The sequence below is a fragment of the Melanotaenia boesemani genome, chromosome 24, assembly GCF_017639745.1.
Source record: "Melanotaenia boesemani isolate fMelBoe1 chromosome 24, fMelBoe1.pri, whole genome shotgun sequence".
NCBI classification, from domain to species: Eukaryota; Metazoa; Chordata; class Actinopteri; order Atheriniformes; family Melanotaeniidae; genus Melanotaenia; species Melanotaenia boesemani.
The window spans coordinates 11,126,231-11,142,686 of record NC_055705.1 but is presented as its reverse complement, the minus strand read 5'-3'; the positions used below and the strand labels follow the sequence as shown (position 1 = coordinate 11,142,686).

Here is a 16,456-nt window from a genome sequence, read left to right as displayed (position 1 = left end):
GCAGTAAGAACAATCAGTCACAAACACAAATATTTAAAAGGACTATGATAAAAATAATAAATAAAAAAATTAGAGCTACGTGTTCAACAGGGCAATGGCTGCTGGGACAAAAGGTAGGCCAAACTGCAGCTGATGAGGAGCAACACTAAAGCTTTCAACATCTCGTATGCGTCATTAGATAGTGTCAGGAAAAGTTTTATTTAATCTTAGTTCTGATTTTTAAGTCTTCATTCTTGAAGTATAACAGTATATTGTAATTTTGAGTCATGTTTTCACTGTTTCTAATTACTATGCATATGCAGTTTGGGTTTTTTTCTCCCAAATAACTAATGCAAATGACTGAATACAGTTGTTTAGAATACTCTTCATGACAGATTCAAAACATTAAATATGTTTTTAAGAAATGAAAATTCAGATACAGTATTTAGGATTTTTGTACACAGCTCCCTATCTTGTCTGCCTTTTGATGAATAAAAAAAAATCCAATATGTGAAATCTTACTTTGCTAAAATTTATTACTCATGCAATGTATTTATTTACATTGCAATATTTCACAGATCCATACATAATCAGATATTCAAATCACCAACAATGCACAACTAAGGAGTCTACAGCAAGTAGCAGTAGTAACAGAAATTAAAAACCTGTTTTCTCCTTCTGTGCACCAATACGTGTAAAAAATATCTACCCCTTATAGGATGTTGTCAATAAGCTCTTAAGTGACAATTTAGACCTTTAAAATGGCTCGCCCTCTGTGATCTGTGCATACATGTACTGATGGAGCCTTCTAGCCTATCCATCTTCATCCTTTATGTGCATATTTTTGTCAGTTTTCAGAAAGCTGGACTTTACATCCTTCCTTGCTCCTCAGTCAGCTCACTCTCTGATTGGCTACATTCGGTTCCACATCACAACCCATAGAGTCACAAGTCAGGAGTCGTCGGCTTTCCATACACACGAAGACTTTTGGTCATAAATCTTGAACACGTTCAATGCTTCTGATTGTCGGCTACGCCCCGTTTCAGAGCTGATTGTTGGGACGGATTTGGTCTTAAGACACCTCAGACCAAGTGATAATTTTATAGGATAATTTATAAGATTATCTTAAAAAATTATCATAATTTTATGAAACTTAAGATAATCAGGTGTTTGCTGTCCTTGGTCGGGAAGGGGGAAAACCGGGATAAAAACAGCCCGATAATCTAAGTCTGACAACATTTGAAATGGATGTTTAATTATGTGTGATTATCGTGGCTGCCTTGTGTAATTTGCATTTGTTTAAGGCTTCATTAGTCCTCAAAAATACGCCACACATTTACAAGCTGCCATAAGCTGCTGGGTGCAGTTTGACCAGATTTAAGGTCACACAGTCGACAGAAGTAAAAATCACACAAAAGAAACGGCGTCTTAATTTTAAGGGTCTTACATATCATCTACTATTTCAGTACGTTCAGTTTTTTTGCCAAATGAAAACCAAATATTATCTTGTCACCATTTTTATAGTCTTGTTTACACCTACCTACAAATTCAGGAGCTCTTTCTGGTCTGAGTTCTCTTAACAAGCCCCATAGTAGAATCCTGCAGTGCCAAACATTGTGCACAAGCAGAATGCCTCCACAAACACAAGGTTTAAAAGCAAGTATATTTTCTGCCTAAAGGGGCCTAACCCCCATAATTCTTGCCCAGAGGCGTTTCTAGGGTCTCTGGAAGCCCCAAGTAAAATTTCACAGGGGGCCACCAACCAGCGTTCATTGCCCTTATATTATGCTATTGTATACTTATAACTATGACAATAAAATGTTAATATTAACTTTAAAGGTGTTGTTACAGCATTAAATTCTTCAAATGCAACTTTTTAATGTTCTTTGACAGCTTTCACTTCTATTGACTTCTACTTTATTATTTACTCTTTTCATTTAATTTACAAGGGGCAACATCTTTCAGTGTAGTTCCAATACAGAAGATTAAACTATGTGCTGAAAACTGCATTATGACCCTTTAGGATTACATTTACAGCTAATACAGCACATAAATAATTAGTTTTCAGATGCATGAATTCTACTGGACATTGAAAATAAAATATAAACACCACTTGTACATAATACATTTCATCCATGAGCTTTAGTAGTACATTAGATTTTTTGCCAATGAATTCTATAACTTAACATTCTTAGCTTTACACTTTAGCTGAACTAGACAGCTTTAATTTGAAATATTATCCAAGTTATTTCTTTTTATTTTCAGCCTCCTGACACCCAAATAGTCTTCAGGAGCAAAGACTGAGCTCTGTGCTAAATTAGCTTCTGGATTTTATGCTCTACTCACCACTGTCTTGGTGTCATCTTTACTCTTCCTGTGTTTTTATATCTTTCTTTTGTCACTGCCAGACACAATACTTCTGTAGTAGTCAGCCACTGTCATTGCAAACTCTCCACATTGATCCTGCTCTGTCTTGATTCAAAGTTGGTTGGCTCTCGAAGACTTTGTTCTGGGCCCCAAGCATTTGCCTTGTTTTCTTGTTTGCAAGCAGTGCCTCTGTTCTTGCCCAAAACATCACGCCACAATCACTTTGCTTACCTGGCAGCTTTTGTCGAGGCATGGTGACCATCCACCAGCTATCCAGAACTCCATCCATATGGATAATCCAGAGTAGCACAGCATATGTCAGTGAACACAACAGAAAATTATTCTTCATGTATTTCTGAGTCCACTGCATATATTTCCCTTTGTGATCACTGGTTAACGGTGGCTAAAATACAGCTTTATATATCAATAGGTTCTTGGGATTTCATAGACACAAGCAACTTCAAATACCAGCCTGCTGCTGATCAATGACTTTTAACTGCTGCTCTCTTAATACAATGCATTTGCCTGACAGACTCCTTGATATGCCTTTATCAGAACAAATCTGGCTCTTTTAATCACACTAAAAACCTTTAACATCACAATGATTTTGCTTAGGTTTGGTAAAATGTCCAATGTTTTCATTCCTTTCACAAGGCATTGCAGTATTTCTTGCTTATCATTTGCAGAAAGATCCCTCTTTCTCCCACACTGTATGGAAACTGTGACTTTCTTAAAAATGTGACAGGAAAAACAACGCAAGCATCATTTGGAGCACAGTGTAGTAAATTAAAGGCCTCACTGAATATTTGGTATGAAGTAAGTTTATTAATTTAGTGCACAAAAAAGCAAGACTAATGACACTACTATTATTACAGAGGTAAACACAAGAGGTGTCTGTTTAGGAAGAAACAGAAGCCTGTGAGGTTGGATGGCTAAACACAGGAGGAGCACACTACAGATCACATCAAAATCAGTACAGATACATTCAGCAGGATTACTTGAAAACCGGAGTGGCAGTAGGGTTGTTTTGTCAAGAATTATCAGCAGACTTCTCCTTGTAATGCTGTTGAAGCTTAAATACATGGTGTTTTTAAGCTAACAAGAAAAAATACAATATTTTCTTGTATGATTACACAAAATGATGAAGTGTTTGTGTCAGTTTGTGGCTACTTGGAAAATGAAAAAGGCCTAGCCTTTCCTTGAAAAGACACTCTGTGTTAACCCAGAAAGAATCCACAACATATTCCACACAAAAGCATCAAAATCGAAATCGTCTGATCACTATGACTAGAAGCAAAAACAGCACAAATTAGTAAAATCACTGTCACGTATTACAGAAAATGTTGGTTTACAATATACATACTAAGAACATGTATGAATGTACAGAATCAAAGCTAGTCAACTCATCAGCGAAATAATGTAACAGTAGTACCATAATGGAAGACTAAAAGATAAGTCATCTTAAAATTTGATTTACTGGTAATATTGCTGTAGAAAAGTTTATGGTGAAAATATTCCTACATCCTGGTTAATCATTTTTCATTGTCATATTACCATATTATTGATTTTGTTTTTGTTTTGTGTTGTTTTTTTTTTTTTTGCCTTTACGACTCAAAACATATGGCAAAGCTGTAAGTGCCATAACTATGACTCAGATTTTAAGCTGCCATGTCAGTTCACACAAGACATATTAATTTTGACATTGTACTAAAATAAAACACACCTCTGACTAAATATTTATGTTTGTAGCTTTGCTAGCAGCTCTGAAAGCTACGCTACAAGCTAAATGGTATCACTATGCTAATGACAAGCATTAGCATGTTAAGAAGGTACATGTTTGCAGTGTTTAACGTAGCTGAGTGTGTTAGCACCAACCATAAACTTCAGCTCAGGCTGACTGGAATATAGAAAGCTAAAATATTAACTTCATTGTGGTACTTTGCTGGGAAAATTGGAGAAAGTCATCTTTAGCAGGGACATGTACACAGATTTAGCCAAAGCGTCTAAGCAGGGATGCACAGTATTTTATCCCTGGTTAAATTTCACAGTAAAGTTTCAACAAATTTTGACAGAATGCATATATATATATATATATATATATATATAATTGTTTCTTCTCTGTAGAAATTTTTGTAAAGTTAGCCACAATCTGTAAAAAATTGATCATATGCAATGTGCACTTGAAAATCTGCTGTTTTCATTTTAGTTGGACACCAACTTATACTCAGATTAGTTTAATATTATATGTGCAAACCAGATGGAGACAGTTGTTGCTGGACAAAGATGGTTGATTAGCTAATTAGCCAACTCTCCTACCAGTGCAAAATATTTTGCAGTGTGTTTTGAGTTTATTTTGAATAGAAAGATTAGTTCAAACATTTACCTACCTCTTTAAGTATGAAATTACATTCTGATGGTAATGCTGATTACAAACTAAATATAGTTTTAGCAGATCTCCAAGGCACAGCTTTTGTGTTGTCTGAAAAGTATTTACAAAGCATAACACTGTATATGACAATTCCCTCAGTAGACAAGTGCTTATAAAAGATGAATCTGAAAGTCCTAACTGAAAAAAATGTATTCCTTACATAGAAGATGATGCTCTGAACTGTCTGAAGGCAGTCTGGGCTTTCCTAATGTTATTTAATGATATTGCCATGTATTTCATTTGTATAAAGCCTGCAGAATGGCTACTTTGGCACACCTAAAACAAAGAATGAGAAAAAGTCACTTTGCTTTTAAGGAGCTAAAACAGAAGATTTTAAACAGAAGAGAAGATGTGCAGCAGCAATGTACAATATGAGAAAAATATTAGATCCCTTGAATAAAATAACAAACTTGTAACGCAGATAATATACTTGCATCTTAACCTTGCATTCATATAGACACCCGACAATGTTGTTAGCGTAATTGTTCACATACCTGCTTGTGAACTCACTTGTTACCGGAGGATTCCACTAGGGAGCCCCTCAGAGAATTCAGCTGGTAAATTTAGAGGGTGTAAACAAAATGATAAACATGAGGTGAAGTTAGCATTTGTTTAGTTTTGCAATCATGGCAGATAAAAAAAAAAAAAAAAAAAAAAAAAAAAAGATCAACTACAAACAATCCTCAGACCTTGTATCTGGTTTTGACATATCCCGAATTCCCCAGCAGTTGCTCTCATATTGCAGCTTGCAAATGTCTAAGTTCATTTTTGAGGATGTGCACAAACTTTGCTTCAACCAAATGCAAAATACACCACCACTCCTAGCTGCACCTTAAAGGGTTAAAAGCAAGTATATTTTAGCTTAAGTGAGCATAATATGAAGTTCCTTGACTAAACCATGCCGTTAACTGTGTTGAACACCTGTGACTGGAACAGATCGAATTGGCAGCAGAGCAGTCTCTTTCAAAACCAGACGGTAAAATAAATAATTCAATCACCTAGTAAGTAATCTAACAACTATGATTATGTTATTTTAGCTCTACCATAAAATGCACAACATGCTCATACACACAAGGACACATTCAATCTCATGCATACAAGAACAACTGTAGTCAGAAAACCTTGAATATCAAGTGTGAACTTCAAAATGGCAGCTTAGCTTTACAATGTACATCATTTTACTCCAAAATTCCTTCCTGTTTAGTGTTGGAGTCAAGTGGAAAGTTGAAGCTAGATCAATTTGAGGCAGTGGGATTTCAAAATCAGACGTGAGCTATTGGAAAAGCTTCTTATTTAATTTACAGCAGGCATTTTTGGTGAGGATAAGTGCACTGTGTCCATCCTGCAAACTTACCAGATTTCCATTAAATAAAGACAAATATCTGTGTCTAATAAGCGCGCTTCATGATTACAGGCAGTAAGAAGGCACCCTCTATAATGCCAGTACTAGAAACTGTGGGATATCGTGTTCACGAGGACGCTTGCTGTGAAGAATCTCGCTGGTGATCTTCAGATTCGGGGTAACAAGAGAACAAGGTGCACAAACTTAATCTAACAGCAGCAGCATAATGCTCAAATATTACACACTGTAGATTTTTTGAGCTAGCTTATGCTTTCTTTGGCAGAGTTGTACAATCACAGAACTCAACAACAACAATGCCTGTGTGAATATAAAACACTCAGCATGAATGGAAAAATGCTTATCTTGAAGCCTTCAAAGAATCGTGGTCTAACTTCTTTTGGTCAGAGGTCTGCCTTCCCTGACATGCTTTGTACTCCTCTTTTCTGCTTTCCCTTTCTCCCTCACCTTCCTCAGGCGCCGAGGAGGCGGCGTACCCCTCGACTCACTGTCCTCCTGAGCGCTCGATGTATCCATGCCATCCCGCTCTTCAGGAATATTGGGAATAGCCCCACTGCTCCCGTCTAAAATGTTCCTGAAGAAAGGGTCTTCTGGTGTACAGGTGGCAGTGGTGCCACTCTCGCTACTACTCAGATCCTGCTCCTCGCCATACCGCCCCCCTCGGCCGTGATGTTGCAGCGAGGAGCCCCTTATCGAAGGCCTTTCGCGCTCTGTCTCACGGATGTTCTGCTGAGGCTCATTCATGTCCACGCCCGAGTCCAAGCTGGTGTCGTTGCTACTGGGCGGGCGGTGGCGAGTCTGGAGTTCAATGATGGAGTGGCGAACCTGGGCAGCAGGTTTTCCATCTAAGGAGACGAACCAGGCCCTGGGGTGAGACGATGAGGACTTTCCTCGAGTCAGCTCCAGCAAGGTGCGCTCAGAAATCCCCTGTAGCTCACTGGGCACACCGTGCCCACCACTGAAGGCCTCCATGCCAGCTGCCTCATTTAGAGTCCCAGGCACAGAGACGGAGGATTCAAGGAGGTTACTGTAGCGCCCCCAAACCCCAGTATTAGGGCCATGTCCTGGTGGAGGAGTCTCCAGAGGCTGGGGGTCATCCTGGTTGCTCTGCTGTGGTCTGCTCCTACCTTGGGACTGGTGGTGAGGGACTTTGGGAAGTGTCTGGGTGTAGTTGTCCTGGCTTGCAGGCTCTGAGTGAGCATCATACTCGACTCCATTTCTGGGAAAAGTGGCAGACTTGCAGCTAGACAGCTGCTCCTGAGCACCGAACAGCTCTGGCGCCTGAATGATAGCAACCGGCTGGTTGTAAATGTGAACCAGCTTATCTGGAAAGAAACTGTCGTTCATGTTGGCCCGATTCTGCTCTGCTTTCTCCCGTATCCGAGCCACCTCTTCACTATTGATGTAGTGAGGTGGCAGCTGGGGTCCCTTCATCCGGTCTGAAGCGATGTTCTCATAAAAAGAAGCTGCTGGGAGACTTCCGGGATCCTCCACGTAGATGTTGTAACTGGCTTTGTGCCTTGGTGTGGATGATGGCTCACTCTGGACATTGCAGGAGGCGAGGCTGTTGTCACCAGATTGGAACAATAAGCCCTCCTCCATGTGGGTGGAGGTGGTTTGGTCTTTCTTCACCACTGTGAGTTTGGAGAAGCGAGCCCTCCTCCTCCTTGGCTCTCGGTGGGAACCTCTGGACATGTGAACAACAAAACATTTTAGGACCTCAACCAACATATGAATTAATAAGGCATAGTTTCACATATATGAACTGATAAAATCTCTGGTAGATTTCTTACCCGCAGTGACACAGAAGCAAGGACAGAAATCCAATAACTATTGCCAGTGTTCCTGCCAGTATTCCCATCAGCAGGTAGGTGTGGTAAGATATGAAGTCCATAGAGCTAACATGTCCAAGATAATCTAAAAGATTAAATGTTTGAAATATGTCTCAGCGTCTTACAAACAGCATCTATATGTGATACTGAAGGTAGATACTGTACCTTTTGATGAGGGATGAGGGGCAGCAATCCAGTAGCCCAGATGGGAGGCAGTGTAGGTCCAAACCAGCTCATCACCGACTGTCTTAACTATTCCCAGACCGTGATTCTCCCAGGCACCTTCAGAGAGCATCAATGCAGGCATTTAAGCATGGTGTCAGTCATATTTTGCAAGGTGCTTTTTCCATAAGTTTTATTCCTACCTGTCTTCAGGTTGAAGGCCCAAGCTGGCACCGTATCAGATGCCCTTAGGTGTGTGTTGTGTCCCAGTGGCAGGCTGATCTGGATGGGCCCCCGAACTTGGAGCTCGTTGCCATCAGAGTACAGCAGGACACTGATGGCTGCTACTGCCTTCAGCTCAATGCTTCTGAAGACTGCAGAGGAGTTCAGGCAATGAAATTGTGAAAGACAGTTATATACCTTTATGTCTTAGGTTTGCCTCCTTGTTCCCAAAGAATCCCCAAAAATAAATTTCCTCAATAAATTTCCTGTTGAATCATGTAAAATGATCCAGCAGCTTTGACTAATCTTTCTTGTTTCCTTCCTCTTGTAAGTCCTGTTTGCATGTAAACATTCTTGAAACATAACCAGCTTCCTTAGCTTTTCATTTACACCCCTCTTGAAACTGTGGATGTGTCAGATCTACAGCCAAGAGTCCACAATGCAGCATTATGTCCGTCCTCTGCCACATTTTCAAGAGCTAACTGTAACTGAACTTGTTTAATACTGATGCAGAAAAATGGCCCATGACATTCAGAAAATGAGGATATGCCAATTGTTTGTATAGGAAAAATTCTGCGTAGAGCACTATTGCATTGTGTCCTGTAATAAACATAAACGTGTGCTCTGGTTCAAAGTTTCTGAAGTGAAAAAATGACATAATACTGGCAGCAAAACTTTAATCTACACTTCAGACAAAGTGAAGCGATGTAGTTGGCATGGCAATGACTAGTCTGTCACTACTATTCCAGTTTGTTCCTAGAAACATTTGGTCTTTCTGGATGTTTGGGTAAAATATTTGAGCATGCTTGCATTTAAAGGTGCAAAGACCAAGCTTTTACTCCATGTCCTTACAAAAAAAAACATGTGTTTCACATGTAAAACAATGTGGTTTTGTCCATGTGAAACACATTCTTGCACATGGAAAACACAGAGGTTCTGGAACATTTTCATGGTAATAACATGTGAAACCCATGTGGTTTTGGTCATATTTAATGTTATTTTAACATACAAAAACACATAAGTTTCACATGAGATTATCTGGGTTTCATGTGAGAATTTACATGCGTTTCACATGGTTATATGGGTTTCTCATTATGTGGGTTTTAAATGTTACTACCATGAAAATATTTCCAAACCACATATCTCTCATGTGCAAATTATGTGTTCTGCATGTTTGTCACATATGTCTTACATGTGCAAAACCACATAGGGTCACATTTGAACCACCTGTGGTTCAAGAACAGCTCTGAATTTACTTTAGGTGTGCCATGGAGAACTGTTTAGGTACAATTAAGCTAGTTATTTGTTTTCTCCAATATTGTGATGTAGTTACAGCTTTGCACCACCTGTAATGTTTTTAATGTTTTATGTAAAGCACTTTTATTTGTCTTGTACATGCTATACAAATAAATTTGCCTTATAATAATTCAGGTCATTCAGGTCACGTAACACAGCAATTTAAGGTTATATTTATCATTTCATGACTTTTTAAAATATTCTTATCACACAAAATGTTATATCATTTGCATTCATATCAATTTTTTTTTTTATTTTGACTAATGAAGAATATGTGGAAATAAACTTGAGGGTGTATGAAACCCTCACCTGATCTGCTGCTGATGATGCCTGGGGTGCAGTTCATGCAATCCTTTGCCAGGTGGTGCTGTGGCACAGTCAGGTACGCCATCACTGAAGAGATGTTGCTTTTATCAGGGATGGTGAGGAGGTTTTTGGGGAACTTCACCTTTGGTTGGGAGGAGCTGTCTGTGAAAACAAGATGGGATAAAAATCAGTGTTGTCGAATTTTATCACCCCAACATGCTGCTGTTATTTATAGGGGTTAAATGTGATATGCCACTTATAAAAGGCTGTTATTTCCTCTCTAAGAACTTACCAGGTAACTTCCCCGTGATTAACACTGAGTCTTCAAACAACCAGATGTTCCCCTGACTGTGAGGGAGCAGCAGCAGCGTCACAGCAGAAAAAACTGCAAATCAAACACAGAAAATCTATGGGCTCCTCTGATTTTTTTCCAGCAGATGGCGTCATCATTGTCAAGGCTCCTGTTAGAGTTCACTTGTCTGGCTCAGGCAGCACAAAAGGGAGGTGCCACTGATGATGCAGAGCCCCCCCTTTCTCCATCCTCCCTTTAAACCACCTATTTCCTGCTGCTTCTCTGCCATATTCTAACCCATGGGAGGGAGTGGGACAATAGATGGAGGCCCCTTTCTTGCAGCTACATGAGATCAGAGTGACTAAGACCCCCACCCCCCTCTGTGTTTGATCCTGCACATGACAAAGATGGTGGCAGACACCTCAACTCCACAAACAGTCGATAAAATGACAACATCAGACAAGTTGTGCCATTGCAGACAGCTTATTAATCTGTAATGATCATAAATAATGCAGTTGTGAGTGCGAGTGAGGGTTTCTGTGGATACAGTAAATAAAACCCACTAATAAAGCCTCCCTTGCCGCAGTTGTAGACTTATTTAACACAAGAATCCCTTTGTCACTTACTCGGTCTCTTGGTGGTGCTCCATGGAAGGGGGGTGGGGATGTACCCTTCCATATTACCCAGCAAAGTCAGACTGAGACCCGGAGTGTACTCCACCCAAAGCAGAACCTCCCCCTTCTCTCCTGTTTGAGTTGAACTCCTTAAAGAATGGTTAACATAAACATCTACTGAAGCACCCGACAGTGGCTGACGGGTCACCAGATCTCTCACCAGCACTTTCAGGGCAAACTGGGGCTCTGCAGAGAAGCATGCAAGAAGAAGAAGAAGAAAAAAAAGATTTATCTGCAAGATTGAAGCATCACGTGCATCCCCTCAGAGGAGCTTGGTAACCTTTCTCTCGCCATGAAAAAGTGATGAGGCAAGCACAGCTGAGCTGGGAAGATGAAAAATAGATCAAAACCAAGTGACAGCAGAGAACAGCTACTTTGCAACCTTTCCCTATTTAGCCATGTTAGTTCTTTGGAGCGGGAGCTGAACAGTCAATCTGTCTTCAAGCATTTAAATATAAGCTCTTGGTTTTAAAGCTGTAGGGCCTTAATTAGGTCAGAAACTCAGAGTAAACATCAGCAGAGCAGCCAGAAATTATCACGTTCTTCCATTAATACAATAATATAAAAACTTTAATCCCTCAAACCTTACATTATACTGACCATCTTAATCCTTTTAGACTAGTTGAACTGCTGTGAGTAAAAAGCATATTTGCATTTATAATCTAGCTTTTTTTTTTTTTTTTTTTTTTTAAAAATAAGCCTATTTACTGTGTTATTCTTAAAACAGCTATATCGTTGGTTTTACATAAGCAGATAATCTATTTCAGTTATTTCACAGCTAATTTTCATTCTCTCTAACAATGACTGGCCCCCAGCAGACCCTCTTTGTGTTTGTTTACCTGCTACCAGAGCCGAGGGGGTGAGAAATGGCTCCGTGTCTGCGTCCGCGATCGCAGCTGTGAGGCCATTGTCCCTGGGCGAGGATGAGGAGGAAGAGGAGGAGGGCAGGCCGCCGCCCTCCTCCGCTGCCCTCACCAGCCCATCCAGGCAAGAAATCAAAAGCAGCGATGAGAGAAAGAGGAACAAGAACGGCGGCAGGTAGCAATCAGCAGCGGGCATGGCGGGAGGGGCGGCAGGCTCACAGACATAACGGAGAGCGAGAGAAAGAGCTCGAGGAGGAGAACGAGGTCGTGCAGCAGTGTTTGTCCGCGTCACTAAGGCCTCGTCCCGTTCATGGTTTCTAGTTATCTTGGTGCGGACCGAGGGGAAACCCTGCGGAGAGAGGATGCGCTGGTGCTGAGGCTGGGCGTATGTGCCGAAGATCGTTTAATCTAGTACGATGTACACCTCGGATTAGTTACGTAACTGTATTGTTAATTATTTGCAAGTATTTAGACCAAAGTTGTGTAGAAAAGTCTGTAACGTAAAACTGAAGCATCAGTATTATTGTTTTGACCATTTCTAAAATTTTCTGAAATGTTTTTGTTGACTATAACATCAACTGTGCCGCTTTTGTGTTGGACACGATAAAACAGTGGGAGTGAGATGTCTTACTCCGTTCAACATCTTTGGAGAGTCATGCGAGACTCTTACATCATTAAGGTCTGGTGGCCTTCTGTCGGCAAATTTAGACTCCAGATTAAACTTAACCCTTTTATTAAATGACATGCTAATATTAAGGTAAGAATGTAATGATAAATAAATCATATACCGGCAGTCATAATGAACATGGTTCTTAATAATTCTTAATATTTGACTTCTTGAATTTTCTTAAAATGAATAAATCTCTGTGCAAATAAGCTTGTGTGCAAATAAGTGTTGTTAAACATGCATAAACAATACAAGGTTAGGTTTCTCAAGAATATCTATATATGAGAAACTTGTAAAGCCTGGTCACTTGCACACATACTACATTTTTATATACAGCCAATGAACGCTCTGCCAGACTTTGAAAAACAGGTTTTAGGGTGAAGTCATACTTACTGAATGTGATACGAACGGACATTAAATAGGTCAAATAATTAGATTCAATGATGCAATATTCTTTGTGACCAACATTTATGGATATAACACAAAAATTGATAATAATAGTTTGATCCATTCTATCGAAACAGTTTTGGATGGCTGGTTAGCTAAATATCCAAATGCACTTTTGTTAGTCGAAGGGGATTTTAATCACACATTTGACAATAATTTGGATAAATTTCCTTCTGCTCAGCCAAATAAAACATGTGACAATCTTTAATTTATGGATAAATTTAATCTGATAGACATTTGGAGAGTAAAAAATCCTAATGATAACTCCTTTACATGGAGCAATACATCAGGTTCAAGACAGTCCCGGCTGGAGTTTTGGCTCGATCTTTAACAAAGACACTGTTGATGTAAATATTGGACCTTTTCCATTAACTTACCACAAGACTATTTTATTACTCTACATCTGACACCATTAAAACCTACCATTAGCTCATACCGGAGTATGAATACCTCTTTATTAAAATATGATGATGTAAAAGTTGCTATCAAGGAATTAATGGCACATTTTTCATCCAAGGCTATAAAAGACAATCAGTTTACTAAAAACTGGGAGCTTTTGAAATTTGAGGTGGGCAATCTTTGGAGGAAAATATGAAGTTCTAAAACTAAATTGAATAAAGAAGAAGATAGTATCAGGAATCATTAAATTATCTAATAAGAGCCCCAGCTTACTACTGGATGTTGAGAAAGTAGAATTGGCTGTCCTTCAAAACAAACTATGACCTTTATAGTCAAAAAGTCAGCATCAACAGTAAACCTGAAACGGCATAAATAAAGCACCTGGCTAGCCTTCCAAGGTATGTGAACTAAATGTCACCAAAAACAAGCTGAGGACTTGGCAACGGCGTGCTAAAGCAGATCCTTTACCAGCCAAAACTAAATAAGGCATACAGCAGCTGTGTTGTCTTCATCTCCTGCCGCAGCTGGAAAACCTTTTGCAGTATGTTGTCGGAGACTTGCAGCCTTTGACGAAAAGAGGAGCCCTCAGCTTTCATAAACTTGCAGGTCTTGCATGTCTTTTTTTGTTTTGTTTTTTACTTCTTCATTTGGGCTAAAGGTTGCACTTTTATGACCCAAGTTCTAGAACTTTTCTTTGGACAAACAAGTCAAATAAATAAATAAATAAAAATACACTCACCAAAAATTGAAAAGTAACTTAATGAAAAGATAGATAATGTTGACATGTTTTGCAATTTAAATGTTGCCCTTTGAGGTACATCCTTTGTTTCCTACCTCGATAGTTTAATAATTCTTCATTTAAAAAAGACCATTCAAGCAAGTTTTTCCTCATGTTTTAATCCTGTAGGAGTGAAAGCTGCAGCTGGCTACCAGGGTAGACTGAATGGGTGGCAACACCAGGAAAATGCCGTATTCTGAGGGTAATCGCTTGCAATAACATATTGGGAAAAAAGAACTATGAACTAGTTAATTTTTAGAATTGTGAACTTAATTTAAAATTTTGAATTATGAACTATGAACTGAACTAGTTGGTTTATAAAATGTGTGAATAGAACTTTGAACTAGTTCATGTACAAATTAAACTTTCCCAACACTGACAAAAAGACAGGATATGAAATCAGGGTAAGAAAGAAGAACAGAGCAGGAAAAGACAGCAGAGGTGCTATCCAGGATCACATGTAAGAGAATAAGATGCATTTATTTAGTCTTCTATATATTAATTGTGTAGTCAACTTTAGCCCTCTTGTTTTATATTTTCTGCTCTTAGTGGATGTGGGATGTATTTCCTGGACCAGTGATCTGACGTGACTTCAATCAGCAGCTGACTGTGAGTGAAATTTTTGATAGTTGTTATTATTGTTGATTGATAGTATTATTTTGCTTCATTAAAACATTGGTGTAACCCAGTGTTTTTTGTCTGCTTTAAGGTGCTCAGAATTTGAAAGCTGAGATGCTGTATAATTAAAAAAAAAAAAAAAAAAAAAAAAGCAAACATTTTTTGCTAAATAAATCCATCACTCATCTGGGTCAAGTCTCGGATCTTCTTCAGTCCTACTTTCCTTGTGGTCCGCCTCTGTATCAGACTCACCTGGAGGATTCATGACATGCTTCGTAGGTGAACCACATCTTAAGATTATGCTACAACAGCTGGAAATTTGCTTAAGGTACAGTGGGCTATGTGATGACATTTATTCTCTAGTGTACCACTTCCCCCTTTAGCCACGGCACCATGAGGATGTGCAAGTTGATGCGCTCATGGGACCAGACTGCAGACTGCTGTCCAAGTTATGACTTGTAGCTCACCATGTGATAAATCTCAGACATTCAGGTCCTAGCCCTGACTGAAACCTGGATCCGTCCAGCAAACACAGCTACACCAGCTGCCCTTTCTGTCAATGCAGAATTTACCCAAACACCTCTCTCAGCTGGACGAGGAGGTGAAACGGGCATTCTTATTTCTAAAAAGTGGAACTTTACCTCTCTCCGTTCTATGGCTAACTGCCCATCACTTGAGTATCATGCAGTAAATGTTTCTACACCCATCACTGCATACATTCTGGTCATTTACTGTCCTCCGGGTGGCAATATAGATGAGTTTCTCACTGAAATGGACATGATTCTCTCTGACATTCCTGATGATGGCACACCACTAATTGTCATGGGAGACATGAACATTGACATTGGCAAACCACAGGCAAATGACTTTCTGGCTCTCATCTACTCTTTCAATCGAAAACTGGTACAGACTCCTCCAACACACAAAGCTGGCAATACTCTTCCTTCCTCACGTCACTCAAGCGGCTCCTAAATTGGTGTCCTACCGCAGAAACTTGAGATCCCTCAGACCTATACAGCTGTCTGATGAGGTTTACTCTACCCTCACTTTCCACTCAGACTTCTCCTTATTGTCTGTTAATGAGGCTACAGAAACACTCTGCTCCTCTCTCGCCTCCTCTCTGGACAAACTCTGCCCTCTGCTGTCAAAACCAGACAAAATCCTCCCAGTCCATGGCTCACAGAGAAAGTGGCACAAATCAAAACAGCATGCTGACTTGTCTGAGTACAAGCTAAAACTTGAAATTTTCACATCCAGCCTAAAGGGGCCAAGATAGTCTTTTATCAGAACAAGATCCGCAATGCTCCCAATGCACGACAGCTGTTCATGGTGTTTAACTCTCTTCTATCTCCACCACCTGCCCAGCCTCTCACTGTGCTGACTGCAGAAATGTTTGCTTCTTACTTCACTGAAAAGGTTGCTACCATCAGTAACCAATTCATTGAACATGACCAACTCAGCTTTACCAAACCAGCTACTGGTGCCTCACTCTGCTCCTTCTGCTCTCTAAATGTCTCTAAACTTCTAGTTAGCTCAAAACCCACGACCTGTCCTCTTGATCCTGTTCCTTCTGACATCCTGCAGAGCATTTTACCTACAATCAAAACTGCAGTAACCCATATTATCAACTCCTCTCTTAAATCTGGCGTCTTTCAAAGCTCTGCTTCTGGCTTCCTCTCGACAGTTACGCTCTGCCAGCGAAAAACGCCTAGTGCTCCCACCACAAGGTGGCGCAAAATCAGTAGCTAGACTCTTCTTCTCTGTTG

At 39.8% G+C, this 16,456-nt stretch overlaps 1 protein-coding gene across 1 annotated transcript; it reads right to left on the bottom strand.

Moving 5' to 3' along the window:
- Positions 1–4,887: 4,887 nt before the first annotated feature.
- Positions 4,888–12,151, bottom strand: LOC121635167 (protein FAM171B). Its single transcript, XM_041978253.1, has 8 exons — positions 11,758–12,151; positions 10,871–11,104; positions 10,245–10,337; positions 9,956–10,114; positions 8,332–8,502; positions 8,132–8,248; positions 7,928–8,051; positions 4,888–7,821 (listed from the first exon to the last, which is right to left on the bottom strand). Exons 1-8 carry the CDS (start codon positions 11,975–11,977, stop codon positions 6,504–6,506), a joined length of 2,436 nt encoding a protein of 811 aa, XP_041834187.1. The 5' UTR covers positions 11,978–12,151; the 3' UTR covers positions 4,888–6,503.
- Between the last annotated feature and the right edge of the window lie 4,305 nt (positions 12,152–16,456).

Bases quoted from the DNA above. Each gene is read 5' to 3' on its own strand.
- LOC121635167 (XM_041978253.1), bottom strand. From the start codon at position 11,977: ATGCCCGCTGCTGATTGCTACCTGCCGCCGTTCTTGTTCCTCTTTCTC. The intron at 11,105-11,757 runs GTAAACAAACAC...GCTTCTCTGCAG, and splicing joins CCCCTCGGCTCTGGTAGCAG to AGCCCCAGTTTGCCCTGAAA. The intron at 10,338-10,870 runs GTAAGTGACAAA...TTTGATTTGCAG, and splicing joins GAGCACCACCAAGAGACCGA to TTTTTTCTGCTGTGACGCTG.